This window comes from Euprymna scolopes, chromosome 15 (assembly GCF_053919585.1).
Source record: "Euprymna scolopes isolate OS-2025 chromosome 15, ASM5391958v1, whole genome shotgun sequence".
NCBI lineage: Eukaryota > Metazoa > Mollusca > Cephalopoda > Sepiida > Sepiolidae > Euprymna > Euprymna scolopes.
The window spans coordinates 129,012,442-129,032,860 of NC_136496.1; the positions used below are offsets into that span (position 1 = coordinate 129,012,442).

Below are 20,419 nucleotides of genomic sequence, written 5' to 3' on the forward strand. Positions count from 1 at the left end.
AACCAGAGACAGTTCCCAGTGAAAGCATGCTGGCTTTCCCAGACCTAAGACAGAGCAAATCCACCCAGAAACTTACGATGATCTTTTTATTTTCTATTTATTTTTTATTTATTTATTTATTTATTTATTTTTTTTTTTGACAACACGGGCATGATCTACATGCATTGGGTTCCCACTGAACAGACAACAAGGAATGTTATGTTGAAGATTTAAGGGAGTTTAGGAACAGATTCCGCCTGAAGAATCCAACAATCTTCAAATTTGGTCAGTGGCATTTCCACCAGGACAATGTACCAGTCCACAACTCCATCCTTGTCACAGACTATTTGATAAAGATGGACATCAAGACAGTTCCTCACCCTCCTTATTGTCCACACCTTGCTCCATGTGACTTTCGCTTATTCCCTAAGCTTAAGGAAAACCATAGAGGCTGTCGTTATAAGAGAATTGGGATGAAAGATGCTGTGACGAGGGTTATTGACATGTTCACACCAGAGAACTTTAATAGGGGCTTCGAGAAATTGTTGGAACTGTACATAATAAGTGCATTGCAACCAGAGGAGATTACTTTGAAGGAGATTAGAGTCTCATGTGTTTACTATCAATAAAATTACTGATATGAAAAAGTTTGGAAACTATTTAAGACACCGTGTTTATATATATAGATATATTTTAATAATTTTGGAATATATATTGGAAGACACACGGTGAGTAACATGAGCACATTATTTGTTTGTGTTATACCGGCCTTCCTTGAACAGAGGAATTTACACCGATTAGCACTATAAATAGCGCTTGTAATTCCAACACCGGTGAGAGAGATGCGACTGCACTTCAACTGCTAGCCGAGTGCCCAGCAGATATACACGCTTTCCTATCTTTGTACAGCATTGTTAATACACTTGTTCCTTTACCGAACCTCGACTTGATTGTTCTTATTTTCATTGTTGTTCCATGTAGAGAAATGTTTATATCTACAAGTTTTGAAGTATATTATTATTCTAACAAAATTATACCTACAAGTTTTGAAGTATATTATTATTCTAACAAAATTATATCTACAAGTTTTGAAGTATATTATTATTCTAACAAAATTATATCTACAAGTTTTGAAGTATATTATTATTCTAACAAAATTATACCTACAAGTTTTGAAGTATATTATTATTCTAACAAAATTATATCTACAAGTTTTGAAGTATATTATTATTCTAACAAAATTATATCTACAAGTTTTGAAGTATATTATTATTCTAACAAAATTATATCTACAAGTTTTGAAGTATATTATTATTCTAACAAAATTATACCTACAAGTTTTGAAGTATATTATTATTCTAACAAAATTATATCTACAAGTTTTGAAGTATATTATTATTCTAACAAAATTATATCTACAAGTTTTGAAGTATATTATTATTCTAACAAAATTATATCTACAAGTTTTGAAGTATATTATTATTCTAACAAAATTATACCTACAAGTTTTGAAGTATATTATTATTCTAACAAGTTTTGAAGTATATTATTATTCTAACAAGTTTTGAAGTATATTATTATTCTAACAAGTTTTGAAGTATATTATTATTCTAACAAGTTTTGAAGTATATTATTATTCTAACAAGTTTTGAAGTATATTATTATTCTAACAAGTTTTGAAGTATATTTTTATTCTAACAAGTTTTGAAGTATATTATTATTCTAACAAGTTTTGAAGTATATTTTTATTCTAACAAGTTTTGAAGTATATTATTATTCTAACAAGTTTTGAAGTATATTTTTATTCTAACAAGTTTTGAAGTATATTATTATTCTAACAAGTTTTGAAGTATATTATTATTCTAACAAGTTTTGAAGTATATTATTATTCTAACAAGTTTTGAAGTATATTTTTATTCTAACAAGTTTTGAAGTATATTTTTATTCTAACAAGTTTTGAAGTATATTTTTATTCTAACAAGTTTTGAAGTATATTATTATTCTAACAAGTTTTGAAGTATATTATTATTCTAACAAGTTTTGAAGTATATTATTATTCTAACAAGTTTTGAAGTATATTTTTATTCTAACAAGTTTTGAAGTATATTTTTATTCTAACAAGTTTTGAAGTATATTATTATTCTAACAAAATTTTGTGTTTTTGAATTTTTTAGATGAGGATTATTTATATTTAAATTGTTTAAACTACTGTTCTCATCTTAAACATTATTTTCACAACGTTTCAAAGCAATATACTTTGGAATTTTAGACTTTATTGTTCAACTTGAGAAAGTTTTTTAGAATTTTGGAGTGGGGGTCTTTCTGTCACACTTAAGGGATCTTTCTGTCAAACTCAGTAATCTTCATAGAATTTTGATCAAAACCCTTTATTTAATCAAAGGGTTTAGCATGCTCTTATTTTGTCAGCTATGACTGAGCAGAAGTCCTAAGCAATTCATAATTATTTTTTGAGTATTGGCCACACTGAGAAATAAACCTTAAATTTTCTTCTGATGAGTTAAAGGCAGAATAGATTCATTGATTGATTTGATTGATATAAGTGAATGATTTTACCCTACGAAACAGTTGGTGTCAAGAGCTATGAATGTTAACATAATTAAAGGGATAAATGATAAGATGGTCAACATCATGAAATTTGAAATATACACTTATATATATATATATATATATATATATATATATATATATATATGAGAAAGAGATTTTGGTGACTCAAATATTTCTTCAGCTTCCATTTTTGTCAATAGGGCTAGAATATTTAGACCAAAAGGACACACACACGTATGTTATATAAAAGAAAATTAAGAAATGTATCTGACGACCAGAATACTTGAATATTTGTATTATTTTACTTACAGGTTGAATAATTTCAAGAAAGATGTGAACAAAATGAATCAGTTGATTATTGAAATGCAAAAAGAATCTCTTTCAGCTGAAGAATATCAAGTTCTGCAGAAACAGTTCCAGGTAAAAATGAAATTTCTATTCGATTCAGGAATAAGAGTAATTGTGCTTTATATATATATATATATATATATATATATATATATATATATAAATTTAAAGGAGATTAGAATAATAGTCTAAAGAGCTAAGTGTATTTTAATGTAATAGTGAAATTACTAGTTTAATTAAAATACAGGAAATGCTCGTTGTAATTTAGATATATAATAAGCTCGATAGTTAAATGTCCTAGAGCTAATTCAATATTAAGTAATGTGATTTATAATTTAAAAGTTTTAAAATTTTTAAAATTTAAAAATCAAAATTTAATTAAATTAAAAATCGGTTTCATAAGATAATTGACTTTGTTGTTGTTCCTTCTTATGAAACTGATTTTTAATTTAATTAAATTTTGATTTTTAAATTTTAAAAATTTTAAAACTTTTAAATTATAAATCACATTACTTAATATATATATATATATATATATATAAACATGTGCCTGAAAAGAAACAAACTTGGTATTTATTTGAGTTCCAAACAACAAACTTCAATAACTAAAAAATTTCATAAATTCTTATGAACTATATTATGTTTCCAATAACATGGCACAACGATAACAAATGAAAATTGACTAGTCATCAAATATAATATAATTATAGAATATTAGTAAGGATACGCATATGACTAGCGAGGGGTTGGAGACGGCTTTGCTTGTTCATAAAATACGCTTAAAAATGATATTTTAATTTGTCGAGATTTCGTGTATATTATAGAATCATGATTTCAAAACTAAAAAAACAAAAAAAGCATTTGAGTGCCATCAGCTAGAATCGAAACATAAAATGTATTAAAAGCTGGTGCGTTACCACTGTACCAACGTGACATGCATATGAACTGATTAAAAAATGAATGTACAAAACGTATAACAATTTTTTCCCATTTTGACCCCTTAAAGACTATTTTAACTTAAAAACTATTTTAACTGGCTAAAGACCGATAAAATATGATCCACAAAAAATCCAATCATCTGAGGCCCCTAGAGCGCTGCTCTGCTAGTTTCAGAGGTTTTGAAAATATGGAAACAGACATAGCGAGTTGTATAGATGAAACAATTTTAACTAAAAAAACAAAAAAAAAAAAAAAAAAAAAAAACACCGAAAATATCGGCAAGGGGAATAATTTATATTTTTAAGTTATCTCCCTTAGTACTAAAATTTAATTTTTCTGTAAGGATTTAAAATATGCAAAAAAAAAAAACTAAAATAACTTTACTGCATCCCGGGCAACACCAAGTAGTTATTGCTAGTATGTATGCATGTATGTATATACTAGGGGCTTTGTACGTTTCGGCGTAGCCGATTCGGCATCAAATTAATGTTTCATCCTTATAGTCAAATTTTTTTTATATTTTTCAAATTAATTTAGTAAACGAAGATATTTTTTCTTTGAACAAAATTGTAATAAAAATCTATATATAAAGGTGAAAGTGTCTGTTTGTGTGTCTGTCTGTGTACATTTCCCTACGCAATAATTCTGTCAATTTTCAGTCACTCGAAATTTGGTATATTGGGTACTGAGATTTGAGAAAATCTTTGTAATCGGTTTTCGGCCAGAAATTTGGCTGTTAAGGGGTCAAAGTTCAACGATTTGACCTTTGAGAACTCTATTAAACTCCTCCACCAATTTTGGGTATAAACAATTGAAATTTTAGATATAGGTTCACTGGACATGGATCTAACTTAATAACTTGATTTGAGCCCAATAGGGGTCAAATTTAAAAAAAACATTTGACCTCTGCGGTCTCTAGAAAATTACTCAGACAATTTCTGGTCTAAACATTTGAAATTTTACATAAAAGGTATTCAGAGATAGGGCAAGCTTATAAGTAAAAAATTTGAGCTACCAATATATAAATGTATGTATGTATATTTGCATGTCTGCCTAAGACTTTCGACAGAGGCGACGGATTTTCACAAGATCAGTATTGTTCTGAAGCTCGACCCTTCAGACAACAAATACCGAAAAATTGGCTAAAAACATTAATTTCTTCACCCTCAACTGAGCACTTTTCTACAGGGAGGGGTCGCTTTTTTCACCGATATTTTCAAAAGTCATCCCCTCGTTTCGATTGTCAAACCTTAATTTAAACCTATGTCACTTCTGGTTTGGCAGCAAAGACGTCAGGTTTTTTTCCCATTCTTTTCCTCCTTCGCGGTATGAGTTCGAGTCTGCCTTCCTACTACCGCTTTTTTTTTTGCTCAACACACACCTCCAAACACCCGGGCAACGCCGAGCACCCATGCTAGTTATATATATATATATATATATATATATATATATATATATATACATATATGATGAAAATAATGGAAATAGTATTCCGACAAAATAGAGAAAATAAAAAAGGAACAAACCGTATTATGTGTTCACCAACGTTTCGTCTTTATTTCGAGACTTCCTCTGGGTGAATGAGATTAAGAAACCAAAAAATATACCAGTACAAAATATTTGAAAAAGTTTCACGTGCACAGTGTGACGCAGTTCTATTTAAGAGAAACGGAAAAATTGATGTTGGAAATTCAAAAAGGAAGGGGGGCTGGCGCTGTTAAAGAGAAGGAAATTTTAGTGACGTCATATAGTCGTTAATTTAATTTTAAAACTATGAACGCAAGTTTATATTCTTATTGGGAAAAAGATATATCTGTTGAAATTTAAATATAAGTTTGTAACAGGAATGAAATGAGTGTTTTTTATGTAATTTATTAATTGAGATTATGTGTTAATTATTACAGGGGGTGTTTGAATGGTGTGAGAAAGTTAACCTGTGTCCACAGTTAAATAATGTTCTTTTAATAACAGTTTACTTATTAATGGCGCTATGTTATAGAAACCTCCACGTTGTTTAATAGTGCTTGAAATTGCGATAAGCGCAGATTCAAGGAGTCTTCGGCGCGGTTTATTTGAAATAAATTTAACTACTTCTGCTTGTTTAAAATCAAAGGTGTGGTTATGTTGCACCTTTGACTATATGACGTCACTAAAATTTCCTTCTCTTTAACAGCGCCAGCCCCCCTTCCTTTTTGAATTTCCAACATCAATTTTTCCGTTTCTCTTAAATAGAACTGCGTCACACTGTGCACGTGAAACTTTTTCAAATATTTTGTACTGGTATATTTTTTGGTTTCTTAATCTCATTCACCCAGAGGAAGTCTCGAAATAAAGACGAAACGTTGGTGAACACATGATACGGTTTGTTCCTTTTTTATTTTCTCTCTCTCTCTCTCTCTCTCTCTCTATATATATATATATATATATATATATATATATATATATATATATATATATATATAAAGTAGGTTGTAGTTTGCTTGAAGCATTGTTGAAGAAAATTATAAGATAAAATTAAAAGCCAAGAACAATGCGAGATTTTTTTTTTATATAGAGTAAAATTAAATGCAAACCTCTCTTGAAAATGGACTAATAAGTCTGAAATATATTGAGATTTACAACACCATTGAATACAACAGAAAAAAAAAATTACTGTTGTTTAGAGTTAAAATTTGTGTGAAAAAGAAAAAACAAACAACAACAAAAAAAAAGAAATTTATTTCTTTTGTTTGCATTTAATTTTACTCTATATAAAAAAAAAAAATCTCGCATTGTTCTTGGCTTTTAATTTTATCTTATAATATATATATATATATATATATATAAATTCATTTGACTAGCGAGAGGGTAGTGGCTTTATCCGGTCGTAAAATATGCTTAAATATGATATTTTAATTTGTCCAGACTTCGTATATATCATTATAGTCATAATTTCAAAAGTAAAAAAAAAAGAAAAGTATTTGAGTGACATCAGTTAGACTCGAAGCTGTAGCATTCAAAGCTGGTGACGTTACCACTGTACTAACATGACATGCACATGAACTGATTAAAAATAAACTAAACCCTTATCCTCGAGTTGTCTTTAGGCCTTGATAAGTGGTGATACCTATGTAAAAAAAAAAAAACTAAGATAAATGTACAAAATGTATAACGATTTTTTTCAATTTTGACCTTTAAAAAACAATATTAGCCGGCTAAAGAACCCATAAAAAAACGGTCAGTAAAAAAAAAAATCCAATCATTTGAGACCCCTAGCGCCGCTCTGCGACTTTCAGTTTCAGAAGAGATAGTTTGAAAATATGGAGACAGACATATAGCTTTTTATATATTAGATTTTAAAAAAATAACCATGTTTATTTAAAGCACAACACCAAAATGGACAACATTCAGTCGTCAATAAAAAGATATTTTCGTATTATTTTTCTTAATTTAAAAAAAAAATAAAAACATTTTTAACGTTTTTAATCTTTAAAAAATTAGAAAATAATTAGCCAAAAAGAGTTTTAAAAAAGCATGATTTTTCTAAAAAACTGATATATTTTCATCTTCAAAAAAATGCGACTGGTGTGGCCAATGCTGATTTGTCCCTCTGCTATAAATCGGCCACGCTGTTGATGTGGCCAAGCCGAAACGTTCTATTCCCATATATTAGACGAATACTCATCTCAGTATGAATAAAATTAATTTTCAAAGCAGAACAGTTTTGCAAAACTTATGTCTACCTCCGAAGATTAAATCAAAATATAATACGACTAAACCTTTTGTCTATGTGTAAAATTTCATAAAAATCGGACCAGCCATTTTCGAGTCCATAAGGAACAAAAATTTCTTTTATATAATAGTAGAGATAGATTAAAATAAACATATAATACTACTAAACCTTATGTCTAGAATCCTTATTCTAATTTTGATCAAAATCTATTACATGATTTTGATTTTAGAAAATGTCTAAAACTTAAGGCTTAAGCTAAAGGGGTCTTAAAAAGAAACTGAAAATTACGGAATCATGACTATGGATCAAATTGATTTGTCTCCATATTGTACTTATTAGAAACCCTTTAAATTGCGTTTGCATAAAAGTAAATTTTCTCTGAGATGCAGATATTTGCTGACGACACCACGTTCTATAACAGACACGAGGGCGAAACTAATGAACATATATCTAAGGAAATTGCTAAAACTCTATAGGAACACCTGCAGTCAGTAGTGGAATGGGGTCATAACTGGTTGATAACATTCATTGTTGCCATCCATCCAGCATGGCCGCAGCCGAGATTGAACTCACTACACGAGTTTGTAGTGTAATTCAAATCTTGTAGGTAGCTGAATACTTGATGCTTCACCAGGGCTATCAAGGGTATTTTTTATCGTGATGCAATCACTAGACGGGGTACCTACTACGGCTTAAGAGAGTCCCATCTAACCTCGACTACTGCAAAGACTAAACTTATTTCCTTTAATAATTACAAGAAACCTCCTCAACCATTGATTGCCATGGGTAATGATTGCCTGAAAGTACTGCCTTCAAGCTCCTAGGCTTAACATTCACAGCCAACATGAATTGGAACAAATACACTGAGGCAATTGCCAAGGCTGCTGCAGAAAGATGGACTCTCTCTATACTGTGCTAAAAGGCTACTTAACACCTGAGAGTATCCTGTATTTCTACAAGGCCACAGTTCGCCTATTTAGACAGGATTAAAAAAAATAGTTGTTAACCTAATAGGCTGAACTATCAACTAGACCCTAACCTCTGTCCCATCGCCGAAATGTGGAATCTTTGTGCTTGTTTTACAAGTATTTCAATGGCAAGTGCACTGACTCCAAGCACTAGTACCCCATCGATAACAATACCCCCAACAAACCCGACAAGCAGCAAAATTCCACCCCTACATTGTAGAGATCTCTAAATGTTAAAAAAAACAAACTTTCTACTCAAATAGCTTTTTTTCCTAGAATTGCAGCACTTTAGAATTTCATCTCGGGCCCCTACTTCCCTGACTGTACTGAAATGCAAAAATTCAAGTGTAATGTGAACAGACATCTCGCTACCTAACTCCATAGATAGTATCCGTGCAAATCTGGTCCCAAATAGTAGCCGCTCACAACTAAGTAGCTCTGTGCTTTGTTTGGGGTGAAATGACAATAAAAGAATTAAACTGAACATCTCCAACATTAGCCATTCTTACATAAAACATTTAACAGAAAAAAATCATATTTGATTAGATGATATGCAATTCTTACAATTTTTCCAAAAGATGACTGCTAGTCAAAAGCTCAGGAAATAAAGCACCAAACAACATACTTTGGAATTTTAGACTTCCTTTTATTGTCCAACTTGAGAAAGTTTGTTAGAATTTTGGAAAGAATAAAGTGTTATATAAAATTTACTTTTTTACCTCCCTTTTTTCCCCCCAGGAAATGCTAAAAAATATGTCCAGCTATGAAAGCGACTCAACCTGGCTCACCCAGAATCTAAGCACCCTCCTTGAAGATGCCGGTAATACAGATGGAGAAAAGGAGAAGAAAGAGTTGGATGCCATCTTGAAAAGGTTCTCCGATTTGAAGCCTGCTGTAGCACAAACATCTTCCAAGTCTTCAGTATTTTCCAAATGTTTCCAGTTCCGTGACGATTTGGATCACAAGTATTTATGGTTGGATGAAACCCGGAAATCGATAGAAGAACAAATGTATGTGGATGGACTCGAAGAAGCTCAAACAATACTGCAAGAACATAAAGTAAGTTTTAACGTTTTACAGAATTTTATTTTGATCATTTTCTGGTTCTTATAAAATACTGTACTCCGCTACAGCTGATACAGCCCATGAACGAGTACTCCTGCGATATCAAAGGAGGCGCTACTCAAAGCATATTGTCCTGCCTTGACACATTACAAAATCGACTTTACAATCTAGTGGGAGATGATCTCTTCTCTCCTCTATAGCTTTTTTTTTTCATAGAACTTTGTTAGTCTTTCTCTACTCCTTCATAATCTGTATACCTATCGTTCTACCATTGATATTAAAATCTACTTTTTCAGTTTAAAGATTATTAAAATGAACTTCTTATACTCAGTTATAGATATGCGAGCAAATACATGAAGGTTAACTAATTTGCATATTACTTTTGAAAACGAATATTGATTACTTATTCATTTTTTATGGTTTCTTATAAGATAATTGGCTCATTTCACTATTACACTGAATTCTATTTATGCATAGTTTCTGCATTCTGCATAATTGCGTAGATTTTAAAATGTCCATTTCTCAAAGCTTCAATACTGTAAAGCATTGGAGAAGAATTATTTGCTTCTTCCGTATTAATTATGTTACAGTTTTATCTTCGAAATTCCAATTCCAGGATTCATCTGGTCTGGTGGAGTGTTTATAGCATCACTAAAAAAAGTTGAACCATTCTATATTTGAGCCAGTGTTCAGCAATTCCAATTCGACCTTCAAATATTCTGTTATTTTGAATATTTACTTGGGATTACATGTAGAGTAAAATATCCTCATATCTTATCTTGACAAACTTCAGTGCAGAGAGACTAAAGGCAGTCAAGAATCGTGTCCAGTAGGTAATCAAACTCTCTCGTTGTCTGATTGCTGGCAAACCAACCTACTCAGACTAATACCATAAATGATTATTAGGGCTATGACAACAGCATATTCTTTTCATTGTTTTGACTCTCAAGTATATATCCAATACAGTTAACCAACCGAGAACCACATCACTATATTTAAAAGCATATAAGATATCAACGGATACACACTCGAGAGTCAAAACAATGAAAAGAATATGCTGTTGTCCTAGCCCTAATTATTATATGCATTCTGGAATAGTCCATTGTAAGAGGTTAGGGTTAGTAGCTCTCTACAACAGTACTTGTACTTGTAATGGCTATCACTCTGGTCGAGCTGACCATTGCAGCTTACTTTCACGGATCCTGAGTTAGATCACGCAATATGGTTAACCAATCCTGATTTTATAATCAAAGACCAATTACTGTTGGTTCATATTCTGCTGCCAGATCGCCTTTGATTGTCAGCTCCAGGTCTTCAACTGTTCACCAGCATTTTGTTTACTCACGTTCGCCCCAAACAACTGTCTTATTTTATAGTACATGGAAATTTATATATATATATATATATATATATATATATATATATATATAATGTGATCTTCTCAGTGTGTGTGCATAAAGTCTCTATTAAACTCCTCTTTGAATATTTGATCTACACAGTGGAAATTTGATATATAGGGTATTTGGGCCTGTACCACACTTTTGATTTAGTTCTTAGCCGGCAAAAACTACTGCTAGTTTAAAGGTGTAAAAATTAAAAAAACAAAAAATATTGGCCTCCACCTCGTGTAAGTCGGCTACGCATATTTTTTCTGCGCATGCGTTAAGTTATAGGTTAGACAACCTTATTGCAATTTTCGTATACATTTGAATTTAGGTCATACGTCATTGGATAAGGCTGGAGAGCTATGTTTTGGTTGCGATTCTAGCTAATGGCATCCAAGTGATGTTTTTACTTTTGAAATCACTACTAGATATTAGGTTCTATATAATAATCAACAGAGAATTGGCATTATAATAATGAATACGAAATCTGCATGAATTAAAATATAATATTTAAGCATATTTTTCGTTACACAACGTTAGTATTCATCCAGTTATACCATATTATTTGACTTTCATTAGCAGCCTTTCGTGCCAGACTTTGCCTAGGGCCTTGGGGCCTTGGATATATCAAGGACTACAGCCCTGATTTCGCCCACCTTATCCAGTGCATGGTGTATGCGTTCAAAGATAACTGTATGTTTGTGTCAACCAGGTGAGGGGAGGAGGGGAAGAACTTCATGGATGAGTTTTCACTCTCTCTCTCTCTCTCTCTCTCTCTCTCTCTCTCTCTCTCTCTCTCTCTCTCTCTCTCTCTCTCTGGATGCTGAACCATTGACAAAATCCTTTATCCGTTTTTTTTTTTTCCAAAAATAGTGAGAGGAAACCTTGCTCAGACTAAGAAATCCTACTCATCGATATAATATCGAGATGTAGTAACCAAAACCCTTGCAGTTGTTGTCAGGAGCAGGTGCCATGGTATTTATAGTTCTGAAACGTGTCCGTCTGAATTATAATGGCTAGTGTGAGAAATAAATCTATAGTTTTTGAAGTAAGAAAAAACTTGTGAGATTCGAAATTATTCTATTTATTCTTTTTATTCCTGTGTTGAACCCAACTCTCCATTTTTACATGGTTGCATACTATCAAGCTACTTGGTTCATCATCGTCTTAGTGGAAATAACTTCTGGCCCTTGGGATTTGGCCCCCGGGTAACCAGGTCAAAATGGAACTTTCCTTGCACAAAGAAGTTGTATATTTATTTTATACGTTTAGGATTTCTGTGTTTACCCAGCGATTTATGTATATTTTCGATTGTGAAAAGAGATTGTTAATGTAGACTTTTATCTTGGTAATTATGTTTGTCCCCCCCCCCCGTATTTTTTTTGATCATGTCTGTCATACATTTGTGTTTGACAGATTTTCTGTGAGAAAATGTTTATGTAAATACACTTGTTTCAGAATCCTTACTGTTTTCTTCATCCATGTCTTTCCAGTTTATTTCTAACCATTGTTTTTACCTAAGGCAAAAATAACCAACTTTCGCTTCACAAATTTGCTTGAAACATTAATTTAAAAAAAACAACATTTTATTTATAATTTTCTAAACACAAAATAAAATCTTCCTCAGTTATTCATAAAATGTTAAGTTTGATAATTTCGATATTAAATTATTTATCTTTTAAATGTGATCTTAAAGAAATGAAAAGACAAAATCAATTTGCCTTTTCATTTTCAATTAAAAAATCGATCAACATTTCTTAAAAATCAAGTCAATGGCTCCCTGAACATTTGGACACAATTCTTGAAGTAAAACCATCTTGTGAAACAAAACTGTTGATTGTATTAAACATCAAAATAATCATTGAATTAAAAAAAAAAAAACAATAGCAAATAATAATTAATGAAATGTTCTTTCTCAAAACTAATATACAAATTAGTTAACCTTGCGACTTATATCACAAGACAAACAATATATAAAAAAGATGGAGCGTCGATTATGTGAAGTTAAATTAACTATACCGTTTTGACTTGACTATTCGCAGTAAATTCATTTATTTAGGGCATTTTTCGCCAGTGATCACGAGACGACATTGAAATACAGAATCGTGTTGGGTTGGAAGGCTTTCCAAAAACACATCACCATTCTAAAATCAAAATGGTACCGATAAATGTTAAAATAAAAGATGAAATGAATAGATCTATTTTTAGTTTATTAGATTGAGCAGCCAAACACTTGGCAGGAATGATCCTGCGGTTGTCATATACAAAACCATCTAAATGTCTCTGATATTATAATAGACCAAATCCCAAAAGCACAGCACCATTCTAAAATCAAAATGGTGCCGATAACTGTTAAAGTAAAAGTTTACTTATGTCCTTCCAATAGTTTTATATGGCCTTGATTGTATCACATGGATTAAGCAATTAACCAATCGCATTGAGGTGTTTCAAAATCATGGAATGCGTTTCATTACGGGACATCGCCAGATCAAAAAAAAAAAAATATCTACCGTTCATCAAACTACATCCATACCTCCTCTATTTGATAAAATCAAAAGTAAAACCTTAAACATTTTGTCAATGTCAAACGATTAACCGCCGCCCTGTCAAAGTTATGCTTTGAACGTATGTTAGAAGGTGAAAGAAGCAGTGGAAAGCCAAGGAGAAGGTGGAGAGAAAATGTTTTTGATTGGACATCTCTCGACAGTTGGGTGTCCATCAACTAATTTGCTCTGGATCAGAAAGGAATGGCAAAAAATAAGTCACGTGGGTTCGCAATCCGCACCGGAAGCGGAAGATGCAATTCATAAATGAATTGACTTTACCAACTGTGAAAAATGGACGCAACTTTTGCGAATGAAAAATTTCAAGTTTTCCACTAAAGACATTCTATTGACTATGAAAGGGGATTGCTTTTGCAAAAGATAATGAAATAACCTACAATGTCCAAAGATCCATTCACCAAGATTTCTTCTTTTTATTAATAAATCGCCAATTATCAAAGAAAACACCTGAGGAGAAAGATTAATGAGATGGATAAAATAGATTACCAGTTAAATAATGACGAATATTATGGAGGATTGAAAATGAATAGAATGATAAAAATTTGATTATGTAAGAGAACAGTTTATAACAAGTATTTGACAACCATGTTATATTCTGCAGTGAAGCAGACCTATGGTAATATGCTTCACAGATGCTAAGTTGCTAGAAAGAAACTCTGTTCATGGAAATTGCATTTAGTGTTAGGCACATGAAAAAAAAATTTATTTGCAGTTATGGTATAAGACGAGTTCTCGCTGTAAATGTCTTGGGTTTGGTACGTTTTGGCATGCCCGATTCGACATCGCCAATTTGGCATAGCTGATTTGGCATGTGGCCGATTTGGTGTGGAAGGGACGATTCGGCATCAAATTAGCACTTCGTCATTCTAGTCAGTTTTTATATTTTTACAATTCGATTATAATATACATTTTTTTCTTTGAATAAAATCGAAATAAAAATGATTACGATAAAAGAAATGTCTGAATTAAAAAATAAAAGTTAAATACGGTAATTTTCAGAAAACCCTTAATCGTGAACAACGCTATTATAGTTTCATATTGTTTATCTTAAATTTTTTTTAAAAAGAACTTAAAAATGTTTAAGTTTTTAATCCTTAAAAAATTAATTAACCAAAAATAATTAACGAAAAGGTTTTTGCAAAAACGAGATATTTCTTTAAAATGGTTAAAGTGATATATTTTTATATTGTTTTTCTTAATTTTTAAAAAAGTTATAAAATCCTTATAAAACTGCTGACTAGCATAGTCTAACACTGAATCATCTTTTCATCGAACACGCTAAAACGTCACATTCCTAAATGTCTTGTAAGGGAAAAACCAGAAATTGTGAAATTTTAAGAGGACACACATTTCTTGCTTTGATTATGAAAGTGGAAATATATTCTTTCCTAAAAAAAATGTCCTTAGAATTTTTTTACTGTTTTTAACTCCAAACAAGGCATGGTGCCACTTTGTAGTAAGGGGCTACAACATGTCTAAGGTGATTTTAAGGGCTTCAGTTTTTTTTTTTTTTTTTTTTTTTTTTTTTTTTTACTGTTATTTCACCCCAAACAAGATACTGTGCTACTTGGACATAAAGTAGCTACTATTTGGGACCAATCTACAGGAGTACTATGTAGGGAGTTGAGCAGCAAGATGTCTGTTCACATTACACTCGAACTTCTGTATGTCAGTATAGTCAGAGAAGCAAGGACTTTGAAGGGAATTCCAAAGTCAAGCAGTTCGGAGAAAGAAACTATTAGAGTAGAAGGCTTTCCAGCATCCAGAGCTCCTTTCAGTGTGGGGGTGGGATTAATCTCGGGTATATACGTTGACGTGGTACAAGTGCCTTGAGTTCGTTGGAGCACATTTCATTAAAATAATTGTAAAACGGGTACGGGGGTATCAAATTTAAGTAATAGGACAGAAGTTAGTTTGGTTTTAGTGTGGAACCTATTAGGTTGGAAACGCTTTTTTGGACCCTGTCTAACAGCGAGACTAGTAGATGCACTAGTCCAAATATGGCAAAAACACTCCATACATGTAAAAAATAAAGAATATTCTAATGTCGGAACACTTTTTCTAGCATGGTAAAGGGATTCCAGTTTCTTTGCAGCAACCCAGAATGGAAGGATAAAAATGAATGATATTAGTTTCCGAGTTTACGGTATTTTCTGCCAGGAGTGCGGACTGAAGGAACCAAAAAGATTTTCTCTTCCAAGAAGTCTGAGACAAACGTGCAGGGACGTGCAAAGGGTGAGGGGCTAGAGGTGCCTAAGCATCTGCTCTTTTAACTCCTGTTTTAAAAGTGTTCTTTTCAGAGGAATGTATTATAAGTCTGTGCCCCACCGAGACGCTGTCCATTACTATATTTTTGCCGTTTTTTTTCTCACTTGAGCACTTTTTTTTTTTTTTTTACATGGAGTTCACCACTTATCAAGGCCCAATGGCCACTCAGGGATAAGGGTTATTGTGTGTACAGTAATCAAAGGGATAGTGTAGCAATAGTATTGGAGAATTGGTAAGGTGTCATTACTTGGGGGGGGGGGCGCTCCATCAGGAATTTGTTCGTGTTGGACTTGAAGACATCCAGGTTGAAGTCGGGAGGGAAACAGGCAAGCAGAACAGAGTTCCACAGGCGTGCAGTTCTAAGAAAGAAGCTTTGTTCATGGTATCTACGTTTTGATTTAGGCACAGATAGGGAGTGGGTAAAATTATTGACGGTGGTTTCAGCTAGTCTGGTGTTTTTTGAGAAAGATTGGCGAGGGGGGGGAACCAGACAATGGAGCTCAGACGAGCACCTGCCATGAAAGTAACGATAGAACAATGACAGGCTCACTACGTCTCTTCTGTGGGAAAGAGGTTGCAGGGTAGAGAAAAGGGCATCCCCCACGAAGCCACAGAGTCTATTTTGTACTACGTCAAGGCAGGATAGGCTGTTTTTTGCAGCCCCCCGCCCAGATGTGGCAGCAGTACTCCATCTTTGGACGTACTTGGCTCTTATATAGATAGAGAATTGCATCATTAGTGAGATATCTTCTGGAGCGGTAGAAGGATCCCACTATTTTCCCTGCGACCTTGGCCACAGACTTGATGTATGTGTTCCATTTAAGATCAGGTGTAAAGGTCAAACCCAGGAGCTTATCAAATCCTGGGGCCTCCCTTAGACGAGAGCCATCCATTTCAATTGATGCCAGATGGAGATCAGAGCGTTTATGATGTAGAGATAGGAGCTTGGTCTTAGATGCATTAAAGGTAACCAGCCACCTCTTTCCCCACTGTACAACGCGCTCAAGATCAAAGGAGAGAGAATCAGAGAGAACATCATCATTTACGGCCTTTGATGTGTTGCCATAGATGGTCGTGTCATCAGCATAGATGTCAACGAAAGATTTTAGTATGTGTTTTGGGAGATTATTGATGTAAATCAGGAAGAGAGTTGGGCCCAGTATGGACCCCTGAGGGAATCCAGCATTAATACTGTAGGCCTCTGATTTCTGCCCATCAACCACTGCTCTTATGAACCTATCAGAGAGAAATGATTTAATGATAGAGAAAACATTTCCAGTTATACCGTAGCTGGAAATCTTGTGTAGTAGGCCTTTATACCAAACCTTATCGAAGGCCTTTGATATGTCGAGAGCAATTGCCCTAGAAATGAAGCCTTTGTCGAGAGATTCGCTAATCCTATGAGATATAACCGTTAGCACATCTGCTGTAGATCTAGCAGAGCGGAAACCATATTGTGTGTCGCTAAGAAAGTTATTTCTGCTGAGGTGGTTGACTACTTCTCTATTTATTGTGGATTCCAGCAATTTACTCATGACATACAGGAGACTTATTGGTCTGTACTGAGAGGGGGATGACTTATCACCTGCATTCTTAAATACAGGACATACTGATGAGGTTTTCCAGGGTGTTGGAAAGCACTTCTCCTTAAGGCAACGCTTAAACAGTTTGGAAAGTATGGGGGTAAGTTCTGGTTGTAATTTTTTTAACACTATAATTGGAATACCGTCGGGACCAGTTGCTTTACTGAAGTCAAGGTTCTTGATTAGCTTGGCGACCTCATGCACAGATATTTGTATGTTGCATAGCGTGTTGTCTGTTATAGGAGGGAATATGGGGAGTTGATGGTCTTTGTCACACAGGGTAGAATTTGCTGCAAAGATTTTGGCAAATAGTTTGGCCTTGTCGGATGCTGTCGAGATGACCTCAGGTCCATTGATAATGGTTGGGATAGAACGCACATTTCTGTTCAAGATCCTATTTTCTATTTGCCAGAACTGGTGGGAACCAAGCCGCTGCTCAGCTACTTTGGACTTAACGGATTGCGCATATAGTTCTCTTGCATTTTTTTATTACTCTTTTACAATGGTTTCTGGCGGTTCTGAAAGCAGCTTTAGTTTCAGTGCATCTATTACATTGGTAGCTATGGAAAAAGTGATTTCTGTGTGCGATGGCAGCAGCACATTCGGGAGAGAACCATGGCTGGCTGTTAGGTTTTTGTTGGAATATTTTGGATGGTATGAATTGGCCTATGCCTACAAGTAACCATTCGGTCAGATCTGATACTATAGAGGACACATCCTATTTAAACATGGAATGGAGAGGGAGATCAGATATGAATGTACGGAAGCTATTCCAGTCCACCATAGAGTATCAGTATACAGTACGGTGGAGAGGTACGTCTGTAGATTTATTATATTTCATTTTTATCTTAATTGATATGACGCAGTGATCGGAAGATCCCAGAGGAGATAGAACGGAACATGAGCATAGCTCAGGGGAAGTGGATAGAAAAAGGTCTAGGAGGTTTGTGAGCTGACCGGTACTATCGGGCACACGGATGGGCTCGCGGACAATCTGAGTGAGGGCATAGACAATGGCAAAATCATGACAGAACCTCCCCTCCTCATCAGTCTTATTTGAGTGGGTCAGCCATTCCACATTATGGACATTGAAGTCACCGCAAATGTGAATGTTAGCCGAGGGATGAGCAGACAGGATGTAGTCAATTTTTTCTAATATACTCTTAAAGACAGTAGCTCCACTGTTGTGGGGGCGATAGAGGACAAATATAAATGCGGTGGTGTAAGCAAGTGCAACTCGGAAGCACATATAAGGTAGATTAGGGTCTTCTCTGGAGATATCCCTGCCACATGGGAAGCCATCTTTGATGTAGGCACATATTCCATGCCCACGGCGATCTTGGGAGTCAGATTTAGATGTTAGGTTAGAGTATCCTTTAATTATGAACTCATCTAGGGAGGTGGTCGGCCCTATTCCAGTTTCGCTTAGAAAGAATATGTCAGGTTTCAACCTCTGAAAGGTTAGAACGTAGACCCCTGATGTTGGAGAAGGAGACATGGTAGTAGGGGTCTATGTAGGAGGATGAGGTTCTAGGTTTATTCGTGTTTTCTTTTTTGAGATATTTCATGTTGAGGATTTTGGGGTTTGTGGAACAGGTCAGCATACTTGGTTAGAGCAGAACAGAGAGGGAAAGTAAGGGAGAAAAGACAGGAAAATTTTTTTTTTTTTTTGTAGCACATGATAAGGTAAAGCTGTAACAATTACCCACTAGTATGGCATCGAGAGGCCCCACCAGAGACTACTGCATGGTCCAGAATCCATTCACCAAATGGCAATACAGCAGCCCCAGTACTTTGCGTCTGCTGATAAGACAGTCTCCTTAGTGATATTCCAAGGTTCGGGCCTCGTACTATCAGGCGGTTAACGTCAGCCCAGATGAAAACGTTTACCTCCAGCACCCTAACTAGTGACATGGCCGCAAGGATAGACATAGAGACAGAAAATTTCCGACATCCCAGACTACTGTTCACGAAGTACTACCAACCTTGGAAGCAGCTTTCTCTTCACCCTTTGTCAGAAACATCACTCATTAGAAATGAGGACTGAGGGACAAAAAAGGAGAAGCGAGAGTTACTGGAGCTGCTGATAACACATCCACTGCATTATCTACTCTCCATTAAAAAAAACCAAAAAAACGGTAAGAGGGACTATTTATATCTACTTAGTAAAGTCATTTGCCCATTCCCAGTTTAGAATAGAATTTGACGATAGTCTCCCCTCCCATATTAATCAATGGAAGTTTTTTTTTTTTTTTTGCGCTTTTGGTTCCTTGTGATAGAACCTTCGAGATTAAACTTATAATTACGTTTCAATAATGCAACTTCTGAGGTCAGCTCATGTTTTTAGATTGGGGGCACCTTATTTAAAGGCTAGTTTAAGATAATACCAGACGTATTTAACAAAAAAGGTTTAAAACACGAGTAATAAGACATGATAGGTAATGCCTGCCCTGAAAAAGTTTATTTAACAAAAAAAAGGTTTAAAACACGAGTAATAAGACATGATAGGTAATGCCTGCCCTGCAAACGTGTTCTTTCATTGAGATTGTGATCCAAAATGGAATTTCAGATTTATTTTTTCCTCTTCTAATTTCCAGGTGTGTGTGTGGGGGGGGGTCACATAATTTATAATAATATCAAAATGGGGGGAATAGGGGAATTCTTCAACTGAGAAAAAAAAAACAATGAAGATGTTTTTTTGTCCTACCTGACTTGATCTGGGGTCAGCAATTGAGGATTTGCACTATGTCATCAGGAATTCCAGTGTCACTAGCAATTTTAACCTTTTGCATTCACAGACTTGGTGGGGCCAAGCATTTGTCGGCTCTAGCTCTCGTTAACACTAGTTTATTTGTATCAGATATCATAAAAGACGAATTAAATAAAGCCAATTGATCAAAGTAATGGGAGGGGGGGGTAACATAAATAATTAATAGAGAGGGAGAGAAATGGGAGAGAAGGAAAGGAAATGTAACAATGTGTCATCTTGTATATCAGTAAAAATTCCAAAGATCCTATTTTTATTTTATTTACCACAAAT

The 20,419-nt window shown here is 33.9% G+C and overlaps 1 protein-coding gene and 1 long non-coding RNA gene across 4 annotated transcripts in view; one reads left to right on the forward strand and one right to left on the reverse strand.

Moving 5' to 3' along the window:
- The window catches only part of LOC145294135 (nesprin-1-like), a 1,091,614-nt gene that overhangs the window by 264,973 nt on the left and 806,222 nt on the right, over window positions 1-20,419 (forward strand). For all 3 annotated transcript variants that reach the window (XM_080141241.1, XM_080141242.1, XM_080141243.1), the window contains exons 22-23: window positions 2,859-2,967; window positions 9,253-9,573. In XM_080141241.1, coding sequence (XP_079997367.1) covers window positions 2,859-2,967; window positions 9,253-9,573 — 430 coding nt within the window. The remainder of the gene's footprint in view (window positions 1-2,858; window positions 2,968-9,252; window positions 9,574-20,419) is intronic.
- LOC145294137 (uncharacterized) overlaps window positions 1-20,419 on the reverse strand; it is a 90,731-nt gene that overhangs the window by 44,512 nt on the left and 25,800 nt on the right. The window lies entirely within an intron of this gene.